The 20,125-nt window shown below is 40.7% G+C and overlaps 1 protein-coding gene across 4 annotated transcripts in view; it reads left to right on the forward strand.

The window, feature by feature from the left end:
* LOC140224103 (beta-1,4-galactosyltransferase 7-like) overlaps positions 1-15,965 on the forward strand; it is a 49,716-nt gene extending 33,751 nt beyond the window's left edge. For 2 of the 4 annotated variants that reach the window (XM_072297371.1, XM_072297367.1), the window contains exon 6: positions 15,187-15,965. In XM_072297371.1, coding sequence (XP_072153472.1) covers positions 15,187-15,257 — 71 coding nt within the window. In that variant the 3' untranslated portion in view covers positions 15,258-15,965. Of the gene's footprint in view, positions 1-11 lie in introns of all 4 variants that reach the window. The other 2 variants (XR_011899376.1, XR_011899375.1) reach the window with 2 other exon arrangements.
* The last annotated feature ends 4,160 nt before the right edge of the window (positions 15,966-20,125 follow it).

The raw sequence follows: 20,125 nt of genomic DNA on the forward strand, positions 1-20,125 counted from the left end.
CTCACCTTAAGGTGAAAGAGTCTCTTTTGTCACTGTGTGCTTCAAATAGGGCCGCCTTTAATTCTTCCCATGTCTCTATTGGGACGTTACTAATTTGAACTTTAGCATCGCCTTGTATTTTTGCCAAAAAACCGGTCAGGAGTATATGGTTTTGGAAATTTTGGGGGTTGGCTCTATCTGCGAAATGGTCCTAAATTCTTCCACATACTTTTATAAATTCAGGCAAGCGTTGTGGGTTGCCATAAAAGGTAGGGATGGTATTTAGATGTATATTTTTGACTTCTGGTAAATTTTGGCCTTGTTGACCCGGCAATGCAGCGGCAGGCGGATTGAACCTTGGAGGTTGAAGTACTCCTTGGTTGTTTGATTGAGTCATCTTTTGAATGAGGGTTTAATTTTTTTTTTTACAGAACTGTAGAGGTTTCCTTTTGAGATTCGTCTAGACGTTCACTTACTGAAGGGTCTGGGTAGGAAAGTCCGAGGAATCAGGAGTAAAATAAAGAGGATTGTCACTTGTCAGAAAATTAAACACTGTGGAGTATCACAAGAGTACTTATAGGAACAGGATCGTCCTCAGCATTTTCTGTGATGAGCTCGGGGCAGCGGCCCAGGGAGCTGACTATTGTGTTATTTTAGCTCATTGAGGAGGAAAAAGAGAGAAATGATCACGGGTCGAGGTGTAGGCTTGGACTAATCCGCATATCTTTTATTAAGTCTCGCAGTTGGTTACATTGCAATGCTCAGCATCAGCACATTCTTCAGACAGACTGCATATAACTAAGGTTGTCAGGTTTATACATAACAAATTAATTCAACACCCCCTCTTAAACCTGAATGACCTTTCATACAAAAAAAAATTAATACAATTGGTTACATTTTCTTACAAAGTAATTTCTGGAAATATTGTCAATGCAGAATTTTTCTTACACACTAATTTCTAAAAATGCTGTCGATGCAGAACTTATGCTTGTTTTGTCCTAGAGACTTGGTTAGCATGTCGGCTATCATTTTTTCAGTGCTGACGTACTTTAAAACAAATTTATTTTCGGCTATCCAACTCCTTATGCAGTGGTATCTTATATCAATATGCTTACTCCTTTCATGAAACACAGGGTTGTGAGCTAACTTGATTGCTCCCTGATTGTCGCTGTACAAGATTGTGATCTCAGGTGATAGAGGAAGAACCTCTTTACACAGATTTCTCAAGAACACTGCTTCTTTGGAGGCTTCTAAGACAGCCATATACTCTGCCTCAGTTGTCGACAGCGCAACACTGCCTTGCTTACGGCTCTCCCAGCTGATGACTCCACTTCCTATCTTAAACACGTAGCCTGTGTAGGACTTGGACATTTCATCCGTAAAGGATTTTCAGCATTCCTCCTTTCTAATTGGTTAACTACATTTTGAAGACGCGTGAATTCAGCAATGAATTCTTGTTGATTCAAATTTTGAGCCATGACGTTTTCAGGGGGATTATTATCTTCGAGATTTTATTCGTCAGGATTTAATACAAACCTAGCAGGTCTTATAATTTGATTTGGATTTGGATTATGTTCCGCCATGAATCAAAACATGAAGTTAATGATTTGATTCATATCCTTAATCAAAATTCAGCAATAAATGTCGCAAGTTATTTCGGATTTCTCGTAAATGAGGCCAAAAATCACTTCGTTTTATCGTGAATTTCTGACGAATTTTCTCCTTGATAATATGACTTTTAATATCCCGATAATGATTTTCAGTTAGAAATTCTCTGAGAAAATGAATAGTTTCGTCATAAGATAATTCTAACGGATTTACGTCATTAATAAACTCAATTAAATCATGCGTAATTAATGGAGATTTATTCAACCAACACATGAGTTTTAATCTTTATTCATTAGAAGAAATTTAAACATTTTCTGAATAATAACTTATTGCGCGAAATATCTTTGCCGTGACTGTAAAGGTGAATTGAAATTTTCTTCAAGTCTATTCTTGATTTCGTTGCTAATTGGATCGCTATACTCATGTGAGATCAAAAAGTCCCAAATCAAATGAGGAGCGTCCGATATTCCTACGTTCTGAATATCCGTTTGCCTAGCCAAATTAGTTAAATCTTGGACGATAGGACAAATAGGATGCAGATAAGAGAACATGGAAACTTGAACAAATTTCAAAGGCCTAACAGTAAGGAATCACTTTGCAATTTGTCAAGAACACTTTCGAATAATCTTCGGAGGCCTAGCAGTAAGGAATCACTTCGCAAATTTTTGAAAGAGCAAGTAAAATTTTTGTAGCCCCACACTAGGGAATCACTAACAAAAAGAAAAATCTCAAAAAATAAATTTTAGCACAGAAAAATAAAGAAATTTCCCTTCAAAAATTAAATGGGGGAATGGTCAGAATATTATCGATCATTACAATTGACTCACAGCAGGAAGGCGATGATCCTCATCTTCGAAGCGGGCAGGTGTGAAAATCAAGATAGTCGGAGTTGGAATCTCGAATCTGGCGTCCGGAGGGTGTGCTGATCAGTCTGTCCCAACGGTGTCCCAGGTATTCGTCCACGGTTGGAATCTCGAATGTGGCGTCCGGAGGGTGTGCTGATCAGTCTGTCCCAACGGTGTCCCAGGTATTCGTCCACGGACCCAATGGATTTCCAGGGGATGCTCGGGGCAGGAACAGATTTGAGCTGGAAGCTTCAGGAAGATGTCTTAGTGGCAAGCGAAACCAGAGGAAAGACCAGACACGATGACGCTTCAAACCAGATTCTATGATGGCAAAATCTCCGTCACGCTTGTAACACTCTATGATAGGTTTAGAGAGTCTAGGAGCACCAAAGTAGGAAAAAGCTTCGATATTGTCAATGTAGACAATGACACGATCTTGAGTGCGACGTACTTCAATCGGCCAATCTTGACGAAATTGTAGATAATGTTCGTAGATAATCGATAATAATTTCTGTTCTTCCTTCTCGTTTGCGTAAATGAAACGACGTTCCGTCTTGGCTGGTACAGGAAGATCGGAACCGTAGCGAGGGAAAATGTCAACGGACATAGACACGGTTTTTCAGAAGCGTTAGGTTGTTTTTTACTTTTCCATGAAATTACGATTTACGTGAAAAATCCTAGCGACGAGCGCCAGTTAAGTTTTGCTAATAAAATAGCGGAGCGGCAAAATTGCGCCAGAGCGTAGCTCAACAAAAATAATAAAAATCAGAGTACGAAACACAGTGACGTTTATTAATTTCAAAAGTAAAGATTTACAACTGACACATTAAACGGGTTAAAACGCACAGAATAACGAGCAGAGGGAACCGGGCCTAACTGGTATCACCGACGAGAGACTACGATTGAATTTGGAGAGATTCGGGTGTCATTTTATAATGACACCTTATCTAGGTCGATTGACGTAGATTGGGAGAAGAGGTCATTCCAATATCCGCAGTTAGCTAAAACAATGCTTAATTAAGAAGCGTCAGCGATGCTGTGCTTTTGTCTATCAATATTTGGAAACCAAATATTGTTACACGTGCCATGATTGCCAATTGGGCGAGAAAGTAGGAAAGAACATAACTTGTATGAGCTGTGCTAATGCCCTCCTCCTACCTCTCTCTATTCTGCTCTCTTTTGGTCTTACAGGGGTTAAAACCTGCTGCGATACAATCGGAGAGTTGTCTGTAGACTGCCTTTTTTTCTTCTATCGTCCACCGGGTTTTTTGGGCTTTTCCTTAGAAGTTTTCAGTTTTTTCACTGTATATTCAGAGGCACACTTAGAGGTACGTTTCCTAGGAATATCAAGCGTCAGGAATTTCTGAGTCCGTACCCTCACTTGGAAAATTATTGTCGTCATTGAGAAGACTTCGAGCCTCGCAGACTTCATTCTGATCTTCATTCTTTATCACCATTTGACCTATTCATGTCCAAATGAAGTGAAACATTATAGAAAAACTTTCTAACCCCAAATTACAATGATATATGCTTACCTTTGAAAGCTGAGGAACTCGTATGCGTGGAAAAGCTCGCAGTTGGCTCGACTTCGTTGGCGAAGGGTAGGAAATTCTCCGCGTCCACTTCGTCGTCCGAAAATGTACAATCCTGAGCACGTGGGGAGGGCACTTTTTGACCGTCGGAAAGAGGGGGAGTTACACATTTTGGTGGAGTTTGGGGTTCTCGTTCTGGGCGAGTAGGAGGTACCATTATTGGTAATTGGAAGGCAGGTAAAGGTGGATTCGGCGGAAGGGAGAAGCCCTGGGAACGCAGTTTCGGTTCCATCGGAGTGGAATGTTTTAATTCTGGAGACTTTATGGGAGCGGAAACTGGACGTGGCTTTTTCTTCCATCTTTTTAAACTAACTAATGCCGCGAGTGTGGGATCCTCCTTTAACTTATACAGGCTACCCTATGCTACCTTAAACAGGCGAGCCAGTCAAAGGAAGGTAACCTTAAACAGGCGTACCCTGGTTGGTGAAAGGTAGGAGGAGTGACGTCATGCTACCTTAAACAGGGAGCCAGTCAAAGGAAGGTAACCTTAAACAGGCGTACCAAGGAGGTGAGTGGTGCAGAGCATACTGACTTAGTAGCCGATGTGCGGCTGTATTTATGTGGGAGCTAGAGAACCGGTTTGTTATATAACAAACCAGTTGCTTATGCAACTGAACTGATGTGGAAACTGGTTTGTTACGCAACAAGCCACCAGTTCGTTGCGCAACTGAAAACTGGCCCGTTATGCAACAAGCAATTCCAAGACAAACGCTGCTGCCAGATTATCTGTCCTCAACATACCCCCCACCAAATTTTCTTTCAAGAAAAATTAGGAACACTTTGAAGCTTACAGCAAATAATAAGTTATTCACAAAAAACTGGAGAATAGTTACAAAGAAAAAAACCAAAATATTACTTCAGAGACATCATTGGATGTATTAAACATCCATGGGTTTTTATGAATCATTAATTGAGATCCATTGAAACAATTATGGAACATTAATCGAGATCTATTGAAAGATTAGGTAATTGAGATCAATTGAAACATTTATGAAACATTAATCGAGATTTAGTAGCCTTTTCACGGCGTCGGGGTATAGCCTCCGAAACTTTCCCCCCTTGAAGTTGAGGCGGAAGGGGAATAGCCGCTTTTTCCCTGTTGTCCGCTCTAGGTAACGCCTCATTGCTTCTGCTACCTCAGTGCTGATGAGGTCGGGATCCGTCTGTAGCTGCACAACCGAGCCGTTTGTGGGCGAGCTTGACTCCTGCGGGCTGGGTGAGCTTAAGTCGATGATCTCCGAACATACCACCATGGCCGGAGGGGGTGGGAGCGGAGAGTACGTAAAAGTAAAGTTGGGCACGGGTGGGTACATGAACGCGAATGGGCGATGCAAGTCCGTGCGCGTTGTTGAGAGCGGCAAAATTTGGCGCGACACTAATTGGTCTTTGATTTGGATGCGCAGTTTTTGCGCTTTCAGTCTGTCATTTACAGGGCCGATTGGAGCTCGGCGCGCAAGAGATTTCGCGAAATAGAGGGCGTAGGGACCACAATCGTGACCGTTTAGCTGTTGAGGGACCCGCGCGGTATAGACATTCCAATCAGTAGACTTTGGAAAACTCGAAGTAAGAAGTCCTTTAAAATGGAAAGCGCTTGCGATGCTGATTCGGTTTGAAGAGCTTTATCGAAGCATACGAGGGTGCGATCACTAAAACTGACTGCTAACAAGAACCAATGCTGCCTGGTCGGGCAGTGTACCGGCACAAGTAATTAATTGAACGCCGCGGTCACTTTGAAAGAGGCTCTAGCTCGTTCCACTCCGTGAAACCAAAGTTTGCTAAAGAAGAATGAGTCTACAATTTTAACGTTTTCACTATGCTGCTGAAGCAGATGACAATATGTGTTCACGACATCGTTGTCGATCCACGCACCGAGTATTAACTTCGACAGGGATTCAGTTGACGGTAACTCCATGATGCGTCGTGCGTGCACTGCGAGATCAAGCTCAGCCGCTAGTTCGATGCTGACTGGTCCAGCGGGAGCCGACAAAGTTTGACCGCGGGTCTCTTCAGCGTTCGCCCATCTGCCCTTTGAACCGTGGCGACTCTCGTGATACCGTCCGGACCTGGGTGCAAGGCAGTCACTCTCGCTATCGCCCATTGGAGTGGCGGCGCTGTTTCCTCCTTGAGCAAGACGATATCATTCTCCTTAATCTGCTCGGTGTGCTTTGTCCATTTTTGAAGCTGCTGTAGAGTATTGATGTACTCACGAGACCAGCGGGTCCAGAATCCTTGTGAGATTGCTTGGAGCAGTTGCTACCTCGACAGTCTATTCGTGGGTTCCCGGGTCCAGTCATACTCCGGTAAACTGAGGAGGGGCCCTCCCACAATAAAGTGGGCTGGTGTCAGGACCTCTAGGTCTTTAACATCTGACGAGAGGGGGCATAAAGGCCGCGAGTTTAAAATGCCTCGATTTTGATCAACACTGTGCTATATTCCTCGAACGTCAGTTTTTGTTCGCCAATCACTCGTTTCAGATGGTACTTGACGGACTTAAGTCCTGCTTCCAAAATTCCGCCAAAATGTGAAGCAGCGGGGGGGTTAAAGTTCCATGAGAGTTTCTTGGGAGCTAACCCTTGCCTGATCTTTGCGATATTCTCAGGTTGCTCTAAAAACGTATAAACTTCGCCTAGATAGTTATCTGCCCCAACAAAATTTGTTCCATCGTCGCTAAAAATTTCTTCGCAAAGTCCCCTACGAGACAGAAATCTGTCCAAAGCCGCGACGAAGGCATCGGCGCTGAGGCTGGAAACTAATTCTAGATGAAGCGCTTTTGTGGCCATGCATACAAATAGACAAATGTACGCTTTCACCGAAGATGCATTTCTGCGCGTACCAGTTTTTAGGTAAATAGACCCGCCAAAATCCAAACCGACGCGTAAGAAACACCGTGCTGGTGTTACTCTGCATGCTGGTAGGTTTCCCATTTTCGGTTGAAACGGGGTAGGTGAAACCTTGTAACACGTTACACATTTATGCAAATGGGCTCGTATAGCGCTGCGTGCTGAGAGAATTCAAAATTCTTGAGAAATGAGGCACTATAGTAGCCTCGGCCCAGCATGCATATAGAATGTATGATAATGATGAATCACGATGGTAGTAAAATGAGCCCTTTTGGGCAGAATTGCAGGATGCTTCAATGAAAATTTTAATTATGAGTTGCCAATTCTACCCCCCACCCTGAGGATTCCCCGCTCATCAGTGAAGGGACTCAGAGGGGCTAGTCTATTACTAGTAAGCTTTCCTGCTTGTAGCTGCCGGATTTCTTCAGAAAATTCCTCTTTTTGGACAATTTTGACTAGTTTATTTGTTGCCAATCTCAGCTCGGCTAACGAGGGCGGTCCAGTGATTTTACTTTCACCTGCGCGCTTACGTTTACAATTTTTTTGGAATCTCAAGCACCATGCTGTCACATTCTGTAATTTTAAGTATGAAGAGTACCTCGTAATAAAGGTTTCCTCGGTCTTAGTAGATGTGAGTACAATGGGACCGGGTCTCATGTCTGGAAATTCCGGCTCTTAAACTGTGAAAATCGGTTTAATATTCCAGTTTTGTTCCTAAAGTTGAAGAAAATGTGGACCCAGAGGAGCTCCCGTGCCCCGCGCCCGAATTAAATGTATCGATTTTATCGATAATATCGAATGTCTTGGAAAATAGGATAAATGACGTATAAACGGAATTTATCTGCTACAATAATATATTTGGTGCTCGGTGGCACTAACTGACATACAATGAATATGATACGAATACAATAACACTGGGACTGTACCGCTACGGAACGAGGGGGGCAGGGCTACGGATCACTACAGGGTCGAGCAAAGACTGAGCGTGGCGTCAAGAGTGGAACGGGTATTTGTAGAAGTGCCTACGTGACCAATCTCACGATAGCAAGGGCTACGTGAGATTCGGAACATAGCAATGGGCGACGGATTTGGGGAATCGGAGCTGGGCGCATACGAATTATTGATAATGAGGTGAAGAGGCGAGGTCAATGTGATAAAATGCGAAGTTGGGAAATAAAGATGCAAATGACCGCGGCCGGCCGGCGACGCGAGTCGAGAGCTGGTAGGCAGCGGGAGGCGGTGAGGAGAGGTGAGGAGAGGATCGATAACATCTTCCCCCCTAAGACTGAGGAACCGAGTGGAAACCTACATGAGGGAGCGGATGTAGGGATGCGAGGTTTGGAGGGAGTAAGTTTAATTCTTGATCTTGGGTGGTTTCAGGGTTGTCCGTAGCAGTAGCAGAGTTATTATCTAGGTTAATAAAGCACGCCATCTTCGGGAAGCGAAGTAACATTTTGTGGCGAAATATATTCAACAATAAAAATAAGTAGAAGAGTGCAACTGTAGGCCCAAAAGTGTGATTTGTGGCTTTCCAAGAAATCAATTTCCATCTCAGGTGGAGGAATGTCGTTTAGTTCCGGGTCTTCTGACAGTTGGGTGAAGTGGAAGGATGTCTTGAGGTTTGGCGGCGACTCGATCAACAGCATGGGGTTTTGGAAGAATAGTGGCTTGGTTTCCGATGTTAGCGTCCTTGGGATGGTCCTGTTTCGAAAGGTGAGGCTGCATTGTCCTGGGTTCAAGAGATAAATGCCAGACAGGTCGTGTTCCTCTGCGTGGTGAGGGCAGTTTAAGGTGATATGTTCTTGAGTCAGGAATATTCCCAGTAGCTTGTTTGATTCAGGAATGTTTTCGAGGTGGTTGACGAAGATGTCTACTTTGGCATGTTCGCAATGTTCAGAAGATAGTGTCTCGAGAATTCCCGTCTCACATGTGGCAGCAACGCTGGAGTCTGGGTTGGAACATTGCAGGTGTGTTAGGCGTTGGCATGGTCCTTTCAGTGGGATGATTTCATTGTTGTCGATATTTTTGAGGATGTTCCTGTGAGGAACTCGCACAGTGATGTATTCTGACAGGTGAAGGGTAGGGATAGGTAGCATGTAATAAAGGGTGAAATCGGCTTTATGAGTTATAGGGACGGAAAGGAAGAAAACAATATCGGATGGGGTAATCTTGCAGTGAACGTCTATCAGTTCTTCAAAGAACGGTAAATTTTCTGGTGTTGTTGCGAGGGGTAGTTCTTCTTTGTAAAACCGCTCGATTCTTTTGAGTTCGAAGAGGAGTTCAGATGGTTTAATTATACTGGGGTGGAATGTGTTGACGTGGCAGAAGAGGAGTGCGTTTTCTAGGTCTTCGACGATAGTCAGGAAATTGATGAAGGTAATGCTTAATTGGTCGAATGCATCTCGTAGGAGTAGTTTGTGTTCTGTCGATGAGACGGAGTCTCGCAGTACTCTGTCAATTTCAACTAAACGCGAGGCGAATTCTTGTTCGTTGTTTTTTTTTTTTTTTTTTTTTTTTTTTTTTTTTTTTTTTTTTACTTCAAATAGCCCACAAGGGCTAATCCCACGCTTTAAGTCCCCTCCCCCCTCCGTCCCTACTGAACCAGCCCCAGGCAACATTGTTTGAGACCATCAAACTCGGGTCGCCTGGCCGGGAATCGAACCCGGGACCTCCCGATTATAGAGCAAGCGCTACAACCACTACACCATAGGAGGCCGACAATAAAAGTGTAGCAAGAAACTGATCTGCAAGAGCAGTTGCAGCAGCGCGCTTTTCAAATTGTTCCGCGCGATGACGCTCACCAAACTTCAACCGGTTCTGGATTTTCGTTTTACCAACAGCGCCTTTTCCTCGACGCTTCTTGATTTCTTTAGGTTCTTTTGATTCAGGTAGGGTAGAGTTGTCTTCCTTAGTAGCCATCTTTCCAAGGTAGCAAGGATTCTCCGTTCGTACAAGACCGGTGGCGAAGTTGTGGCGAATCGTCTGGAGATTTGAGTTATACTTGTCGATAATTTTGGTATTGATGCTGTACTCTTGCTTTACTTGGTTTTCGAGTATCGTTTCTCCTTGTTTTAGTTGGTCTAAAATGTTTCGTATCTTTGGCCGTCAGAGTCGTCTAGGTTTCCCGTGACGAGTTTGATTCCGGATCCTAGGACATTAAGAAGACCACGTCGGGAGCGTGTCTTCGTTTTGTTTTTGTGAGTGTGTATGGCTGCTGTGGATGGCTTTGTGAAAGCAAGTTTTTCCTTGATGGTGGCAATAGTAAAGTTGATATTTTTAAGTTGAGGTTCAACCGTTGGCATTGCAGCATGATCTATTGAGACGTTTGAGAGGAAGGCGATGTACTGGCTATTCAGGATGGAGAATTCGTGTGAGAGAATTTCCGTGCTGTAATAGTGAACGAGAGTATGCGTAGTCCGTTGTAGTTTTGCGTCTCCAAGTTCGAGTGGCATGATTCCCGGGTTGCTTGTTATGTTTTTGATTGCATCGGTGTTTATGTCTGTGGCGGTGGACCACTTGAAGGTGTACAGCCATCTGCAACAAGAGGTGCAGATTTTATTAGTTTAGGGCGTCGCAATTGATTTATATGTATTTTTTTCTCCCGATTCAATGCTAGCTTGCATGCTGCAATTGCTATATCCGATCTTCCTATTCGGGAGTAGATTTTTGCTATCAATTGTAAAACAAATGGAGCTAGATTTCCAAATGCACATACTATATCCTCGAGATTGCTCAAACTCATATTCAAAGAAATTCAGAGGCACGATTCCGCTTCCTTGAACCTGGAAATGAGTCAGAAGATGTACAAGTTAAGTGATTGCTAATTTAGTAGCAGAGCGGCAACTGCGCCAGAGCATAAGCTCAGAGCAAAATAATAAATTCAAAGTACGGAATACAATGAAGATTTATTAAGTTCACAGAATAGAATTACAACTGACACATTAAAACGGGTAGGAACGCACGTACTAACGGCAGAGGGAACCGGGCCTAACTGGTATCACCGAAGAGAGACTGCGATTGAATTTGGAAGGATTCGGGTGTCATTTTATAATGACATCTTATCTAGGTCGATTGACGTAAAATAGGAGAAAAGGTCAATCGAATATCCGCAGTTAGCTAAAACAATTGCTTAATTAAGAAGCGTCAGCGAAGCTGTGCTTTTGTCTATCAATATTTGGAAACCAAATATTGTTACACGTGCCATGATTGCCAATTGGGCGAGAAAATGGGATAGAACATAACTCCTCCCTTCTTAGATTGAAATTTAAATGGTAAATGAAAAATTTGACGATTTTCAAAATTTTAAGAATTTTTAAATGAATAAAAAATTCAATAAGACTTCAAGTCCTAGAAGAGGACTGAATTCGTATGGGGAAATTCAAAAGGGGAATGGAAGGACCAGGAGCTTCAGGCTCCGTATCAGCAGGTAATGGAGAGGAAATAAATTCCGAATTCACCAAAACTGGGTTACGCTGTTTGCGAGTCCTCAGTTTGCAATACAAAACAATTAATAAAAAGAAAGATTACAAACGATGCTAAGCAAATTCCATATAAAACGTAAAAATGAATAGCTTTTTCAAAATAATAGATTGAAGGGGAGTTGGGTGTGAAGAGTAATATTCAGGACTCAGTTCCATCTGTAAGTGGTTCAGACTGACATTAAATGGTAAAATAGAAAGAGAAGAGTTCTCTAAGTTCAATGAAAAATCGGAAATGAGCATTTCAGCGGTAGTATTTAAACTCGTTGGAAGCGTTTGATTCCTGAATTTGAGGACACAATTACGGTTGTAGTACAAGTAAATTCCAGCAAGTAATTTACGTTCGGAATACGAGGGACAATCAAATTCAACAAGTTCCATGCGAGGAAAATAGAACACATACTGAGATGTTTCATAAATATTCTGGATATAACTTTCATTTAAGTTTACAAAAACTGTAGGGCAACGGGCAAATTGATTCCTCTGAACGGCTCGAACACTGCAAGAGTCTCTGTGCAAGGGTGTTGCTTCTTCACACTGAAAGCGCGTTGGCAGCTTCACGCAGGACACAGTGGGTGACAGGTAAGTTGACGTAGAAGAATCCTCAAGAAGGTAGCGCTGTTCTGGAATGACTGACATATAATATTCTGACCGTACAAAAGAGGGTAAGGAAAGCAATTTATGAAGAGTATAGTTTGTTTCAAAATTTACAGGTACCGTAATATAATAAAATATTTTTCCAACTTTAATTTCACATGAGACTTTCATTATTTCTTCCATCTGATAGGTTGGTAGTGAAGTAATATCCACGGGTATTGACTCACGAAAGTAAGAATAAATGCTTTTGATTTCCTGACGCAAATCATTAGCGGAGATAACAGACGGATGAAGTTGACCATTGTTGCAAAATAGGAGAGAAGTTTCAATTTCTTGAACGAATGTCAACAAGGTTAACCCATAACTAGATAAATAGCTCAAAGTTTCAGTAAAATGGTGATCATGGATTTCGGAGAAAGTTTCGTTTTGGATCTTCTGTAAATAATTCAATTTTTCAGTTAATATCTTCTCATTCTGTTCAACTCTTTTGAAAGTTTCCTGATTTTTATTAATGATACTAGTAGTCAGACTATAGCCATTTTTCACTTGATTTTTCCAAGTTAATCTCATTTTTGTCTAAATTTCTAGTAATTTTCTCCAAACGAGCTTGATCCTCGTCATCCATATTACCAGTGATAAATGAAATAGCTCTTCTAAGAAAGTTAGCTACACCTCTTTTTGGGCGTTGAGTCGAAGGAGTCAAGTAGTTCAGTTTATCCAAAAAACTACTTCCTAACACTTTAATTAGTTGAAGACTGGAAGTATAATTATCATGCTTATTCAAAACCATTTTCATCAGAACTCCATAAGAATTTTGATAAAGTTGTATCTCTCTTCTGAGGGAAGTTACATTAAGATAATGAACAAACGTGTGCGAAGTTTTTTGAAGGTAAGCATAGCCTAATCTTAGTGGCAAGACGCCAGGATTAGTGGTTATATTAGTAAGTCCACTTATAGCAGCACAAGTCCCAAAACATCTGAAACAAAATTAGTCAGGATCAGGAACAAAAGGAGTGCCTTGCTGTTTTTTGGGTCTCTTCGTTTGATCAACGTGAATCTTTTGCTTTACATTAGTTCTCGGATTAACGACAGCTAAAGTTCCTCTCTGTTTATCAAACTTAGTTACCTTAGAAACCTGGAATCGAGGAGAGGTGTTTTGGTTAGCAATTCTCTTCACTAATTTCCTATAAATAGGCTGTTTTAATGAAGGGGGATCCTCTCGCTTCACATTTCTCTTAGATAAGACCTTAACCTTTTTCTCTTCTATTCTATCGTGCACTTTTTGGAATACAAATTTAGAGAGTGCACAATGTTTACTAACATAATCTTGAGAAGTGATAAGTTCCTCATTTAAGCTTAGTGGGTCATTCTTAGTGTGACAATTTATAATTTCAAAAGGTGTCATTTTGGTAACACTGCTGTAAGAATTATTATAAGCTAAAACGGCCCTTTGAACTAGTTTAGTGATTTTTTCGTCTTTGTAAGCGGGCTGTAATTTAAAAAGCTTCAAATGTTCGGCCAAAGTAGAATGAAATCTTTCTACAGTGCCTTGTGAATTGGGGTGATTATGAGAGGTCGTATGGTACTTAATATTGTGAAATGCCAAGAAATCCTTACTACATGATTCACAAATTCAGTGCCCAAGTCAGAACAAACTTCCTTCACGCATCCATGATGGGTGAAGAAGGTAAATCATTTATCCATTACTTCAAGACCAGTTTTGTTCGCAACATGATAACACTGGGCATAACGAGAAAAAGCACAAACGATTGACAGAAAATTTTGTTGTTCAGCAGAATATAAGTCAATATGAATCGTTTGAAAAGGTTTGGTAGGTGTAGGAGTCTTGTTAAACTTTAATTTAATTGGATTTCTATCATATTTCGCAACATTGCAAAGGTCACAATTATTTATGAAAGTTTGAATAGATTCTCTCATATTAGGCCAATAATAATTCTTAGACAGATAAGTTTCAGTTTCCAAAATTCCTCGATGATTTTGAGGCGAATGATGATAACTTTTAATTATACCAAGTTGAGCATCTTTCGTTTCAACATCAATCAAAAGTGAAGTATACTTTGTAAAATTAATATTTGAAAATGACGTTTGACTACCTTAGTAAAAACAGTAAATAATTCTTCGTCCTTAAAATATAAACCATATTGTTCTGAGGGAACGACATGACTGAGTAAAAACTCATGAATATGCTTTTCAGTATCCTTATGTGGCAATGCAGCGGAGACTCGGACCTTGTCCTTGAAAAATGTCTCTACTTTTATTCCAACCTCGGCATCAGCTGTTAGAGAGAACACCAGCTGGTATCGTTTTAAATTAATCGGCTTCTCAACAATGGGAATGTTTACAACAGGTTCATTCACTGCACTGTGAACCGTAGATGCCGTAGACGGCGAGGCACCCGGAACGGGGTCAGGTTCAGTGGCACTCGGTGGCATTTTTCGAACGGGGCCCGGAAACCCCCCAAAATTATGTGGGTCGTAAATTTTTGCATTATTGGATAAAATCATGCGTTTAGTGAGCGTCTTGTTAAACTCAATGGCAATGGCTCAGTGGCAACCTTAGGCACATTGAAGTTAAGGAAATGTAGGCACATGCAAATTTACAAAATTTAAGGGTCCAAAGTTTTAAAAAATGACAAGTTAAGTTTTAGGTAACAAGTTTCAGAGTCAAAGTTTTAAAAACTACCTAGGAACGTAACTTCGTAAGTATAAAAAGAACTTAAAATGAGTGACAACGTACCTAGTCAATCAGCCAAGCTGATTCAGTTTTACCTGAGAAGAGAAGTAGGTATCTTAAAGGCACCTATAAAATTGGCTACTTACCTAATCAGTCTTAACAAAAGATCCATTGTTTATTAATCAGTGACTAAGTAGATACTACTTAAGAACTAGAGAGAGAGTCGGAATTTCACAAATGCATTAAGCTCACCGGGTAAAACCCTCTTAGTAAAAAATTAATAAACAGGTAACTAGAAAGAAACATAATTAAATACCTTGAGCATTTGAGAAAACGAAATCATTTAAAAGTACGATCAATTAATCTGAAGAAATTAATGGACTAAGTAAAAACGAAAATCTGACAAGTCATCAGAGAAAACAAAGTATTTTCTTGACCCAGTTCCCATTTTTGGGGCTTCTATCTTTTGAACAATCATGTTACCGCTGATGGTGTCATCATCAGTTAGAGAAGGTTTATAAAAGCTCATAGAGGTCTTTGGTCTCTTTTTAAGGTATTCAACGTCATACATTGTTCCGTCATCTGTCTCAGCCGATGACAACATTTTTCCCACATAATTGGTGACTGAATTATTTCTTCCTTCGTATTGTACAACCACCCACTGTCCTACTTCGACCCAGCGACATTTCTTCTTCCTGTTACATTCAGATTCGGCCCATTTTTTAGTGTTTTTTCTCCCAATGAATAAATAAGTGAATAATAATAATTGGGTAAAGACTTACTTTGGATCATCACCAGGATGGGTAGATAAGTTTGCCGTGAGCTTTGACGCATAATTGCACACAAAAGTATCTGCTAGAAAGTCAAATAGTATACGACACAGATGATTTCCATCAAAAATCCTCAAATCCTTGCAAGTTTTTTGTAATGAACGGACCTTCATTTCCTTATAATTCTGAAAACTATACTTTGATTTCAGGAATCAGTGGCGTTTTGATTCTCTGATTCCCTGTGTTTTGTCTGTTTATTTTTCCAATTCTGCGACTTTCTTGTAGTACATGCTGAAATATATCGTTGTCTTCAAAGGTGCATAGAACATCCTTTGTAACATTGTAGTGTATTTCTCGAAGGAAATATTTCTATTTGTTCCCAGAAAAATGAATTCATTTAATTGTATTACCTAGCAGCAATGGGGTATCCGCCCTATACACTTAAGGCGATATCCTTTTGTTTTTTCCGCCCCTTAATTGTCGTTTAAAGTTGACTGTACTCTCTATTTTTATAAATCTTGTGCTGTGATAGTAGTTTAAATAAAACCAATTGAACTGTAAATCATTGTTATCATTTATTTACTCTGCCTTCTAGGCTCTCATCTTCTATCTCGGGAAGTTTTTTTCTTTCGAATACTATACCATAAGGCCTTAATCACTTCTTCAGCCTTTTTTTCTTTCTTATGAATCTTATATATCTAGTAATAATCCGTTAAGACTCAGGAAGACGAAGTTTAAGGCATACTTGACCCTGAATTGGGCTACTCGACAAACGAAAAAAAAGCTGTTGTCTTCACAAAGGTATTCTTGAAGGCCGAGGGGTAGAATTTTTCCGGCAAGTTCCCAATATGAGGGGTTTGGAGGACGAGGCGAGTAAGTGCAGTTTTTGAAAAGAAAAAAATGAGATAACAATGATTTCAAGTATAACCAGCTTTAATTCTGTGAAAAATTTGCTCCTAAATTCCATTTTTGAAGCATCAAAAAGTCAGTTTGAACTTTCTTTCCGCCTCAAGGATCCATGTAATTTCGGGATATCAAATACGTATTTCTAGAAATAGCAAATACTGCACTTATGCGCCTTGTCCCCCGAGCCCCTCATATAATCTCTCAGCTTGCCGTTTAATTTTATGCATTTCACCACCGGCCTGAGCTCTGTAAAAGATACAGTCTTAATTTGATGGTCATACATATCACAAAACGGTAAAAAGCAGTACCCACCAACAGTCAGTGGCAATTTTGCAAGCTGGCATCACTGTTTTCCCTCCATTTATATCCATTGAGAAAATGCATTAAAGTGGAGGCAATTGCCTCACCAAGAATCGATTGTTTCACATACATTTAAATGGAGGAAAAACAGAATTGCCAACTCTCCAGAATCGCCACTGTCAACAGCAAAACTGTAGGAGCGCTTGTTATATCTCGTTATCGGTGTCTCAAAATTGAGACAACCTAAAGCAAACGGAGCGAAGTCTGTTCTTGTTGAATTATTGGCAAAAAATCAAAAAGAATTGAAGCACAAGATGTCTATGAAAGAAATTTAATTTATGCACCCTTCATCTTTGTGACAGATTGTCAAAATTTCACTTTCCTTTCTTGTGAATGAAAATATCATCAATTTCAGGAGTATACAAGAAATTGTATCAACATTTTTAGCAAAGCCGAGAATTAACACAAGGATCGTGACAGTTGCAACCGACCATTAAAAAGTACTAATCATGCGCAGGATATCAAAATTCCTGTATGACCCAACACAGGGAAAAGGATCCCAGTGCGGGCAAACTGGTGTTATAAAGTGACTGAATATTAACATTTAAAACATTTTTAACAGCTAAGAGTCTGTCACTAAAATGACCTTTTTATTCCCCTTTTTCGGAAACACGTAAATTTTCCTCAAATCCATCCCAAGCGAAACGTTATGATGAGACAATCCTTCAGCGCCGAGGCGTGAATTATCGATCATTAATATCTCCCCATTTGAAGCTATGCTAAAAAATCGATTATTTTTGAATTCAGTTTTTTCTACAGCACTGATGTGAAAAAAGACGTGGTGGGGTTTTTCACGCTAATATCTCAGCCAACATAAGAAGCGCATTCAGTGATATTGATAACAACGCTGATACAACTATTCGCACTCTATGGACGCGCGTGTTGCATGTGAAAAAAATTGAAGGCGCACTGGTCACTAGACCACGAAGCAGTGCACGCAGCAGCGCAGTGGATCGAGTCAATAGGAGAGGTCGGACAAAATTGGGAAACTTTAAACGCTTATAACTCCGTTTATACAAAATTTTGAGGTTCTTAAAGTGGTTCCATTATTGGTTTCCTCGTAAAATTTTCTTCTTGAGACACCCCTTGAAATGTAAATTGTGACGAAATGAACTCCAAACTTTGCAGTTTTAGTCAAAAATGTCATGTCCGATCTCTCTAATTGACTCGATCCACTGCGCGCCGCGCCGCTCATTGATTCCAAAGCCTGATTAAAGTGGCAACAAATCGATAAATTGAAGTGCAATAATCGTCGAAAAAGTTACGATTTTCAGATTTAGATCGATAGTAAATACTGGGCAGAAGACTCCTGTAAAACATCACGATCGAAGCTCTATTAAAGATGTGAGACGTGACAAGCATATGAGGTGCGACGCGCGGGGCCTAAGGAGTATGGTCTCAGCTACCCAGCGGCAGTGCTGTGTTTCAGGTTTTGTTTATGTTGTTTCGCCAGGCCTGAAAATGTTTCGGAACCTGATTTACAAATGAAGGGTAAGTCGAAGACGTTCCACGCTGAAACTTATTCATTTTTATCATATCTATTGCGCCAGGCTAATGCAGATTGCTTTTATTCGATTTTGGCTCAAATTTTAATATAATCGCTTAAGTAAGTACCTTAAAAATATACTTCGCTCCTATTTGTTCCCCGTAATTTTACTCGAAAGTCGTTGTCATGATTCTAGACTACATTCTAGTCCAGAAGGCAAGATCCGTCATCCACCGTTGCCTCTCGGAGTCCTCTAGAACAGCGTGCGACACCAAAAAAAAAAAAAAAAAAAAAAAAAGAAAAATGCTGTAGTAACATCCCGGATGTTACGGTTGTTAATATAATGTGCGACAACTCTTGGATGCTGCTATTAACACTCTTGCAGTTAACGTAGCATGATAGGATATAAAAGTAACATCCTAGGATGTTACTTTAACAGCCAGAGTGGTAATGACAACATCCAAGAGTTGTCGCACATTTTTTTAACATCCAGGATGTTACTGCAGCACCTCTTTTTTCTTCGGTGAACGTTACTTATGTGGTCGTCCCGGAAAGCCAATTTGAAGTTCCATAAACATTTTTTTCGATGTTTCATAGTGCTCCACTCAGATAAACTACGAACATGAATACATTTGATATCAAGTTGAGCGTGGTAGATTAATACGAGTTCATACGGCGGATTGATGCACTGAAAAAAAACTCCGGCCGTGGGAGCCGCAATAACGGGCTATACAGACATATCGTCCGTTCCGGGCTCAAAGGCCGAAAATTCCGGCTGCTGGAGGCGTAGCTATCTATGCCTCCAGCAGCCGGAATTTTCGGCCTTTGAGCCCGGAACGGACGGTATGTCTATATAGCCCGTAATTGCGGCTCCCACGGCCGGAGTTTTTTTTTCAGTGTGACTCTCGAAAGTAACGCTCCTGAGCTGTGAGATCCGGAGCACTATAATTTCAAAAGAGTGATTTTTTTTTTAGGAGTTTATTGGTAATTGCTAAGTTCAGCAATCCAGAGAACCTTTAAAAATGAATTTTGCGCGGTTTTAACATTTATCTGATAAAATCTCAAATCTGGCTTCGGAACCACAGCGCGCCGGTGCGAATAAGTAGCAAGATGCAATTCTGTGGTAAAAACTAAGGAAAAACGACAGGAAAGGATTTTCCGATCATTCTCAAAAATCAGGATTATAAATCCCACTACCACACCGAGTAGTGACAGCGTGTCCCTGCGAGCACTGCCTACTGCCTCCTGCTAGGATGACCGGAGCGCCTTCAATTTTTAGCATGCAACGCGCATGTCCGTAAAGCACGAATAGTTGCATCGAGGCGCTATTACCGATATCATTTACGCTCGGATATCAATACTGAAGTGCTGCGTAAAATGTCGTGAGAACTTTCGAGTGTTGCCAAATTTCCTTCGATTAAATAAGAATTATCGAAAACCTCCGGTGAAAATGTAACACGCAGGTACCCAGAGTGCTTTTCAAATGGACTACGCTTAACAGAAGGAACAAACCAAGCCACATCAGCTATTGCCAAATTGAATTGGGCAATTTAATTTTTTACCTAAATACGGTTGTGCAGATTTTTCTGCAAATTTCAGTGAATTTTCTGAGTAGTACGAAGCAAATTCCTCAAAAATGTCAAAATAATCCGCAAAACCGTTCTCTTGTCAAAAATTAAATTACTCTATTAAATTTGACAATAGCTGATGTGGCTTGGTTCCTTCTGTTTAACGCAATCCAAATGTTCTACAGGATAAAGTTCATAACGAGAGGTGATAGACCTAGATAGGTAATGGACATACGTCTGTGGATGGACTTGCCTGATTTGACCTGGACCCTTAACGTACAATCATCCGAAAAACTGAACTTAGCTTCAGATTGTTTCAGTTGGATTAATTTTATCAGGCAGACATTCCAGGCTCGTTTTTTAGAGACACTCATAGCTTCTAATCTCTGTATGTCCTTATTT

Source organism: Bemisia tabaci, chromosome 2, assembly GCF_918797505.1.
Source record: "Bemisia tabaci chromosome 2, PGI_BMITA_v3".
Taxonomy (NCBI): domain Eukaryota; kingdom Metazoa; phylum Arthropoda; class Insecta; order Hemiptera; family Aleyrodidae; genus Bemisia; species Bemisia tabaci.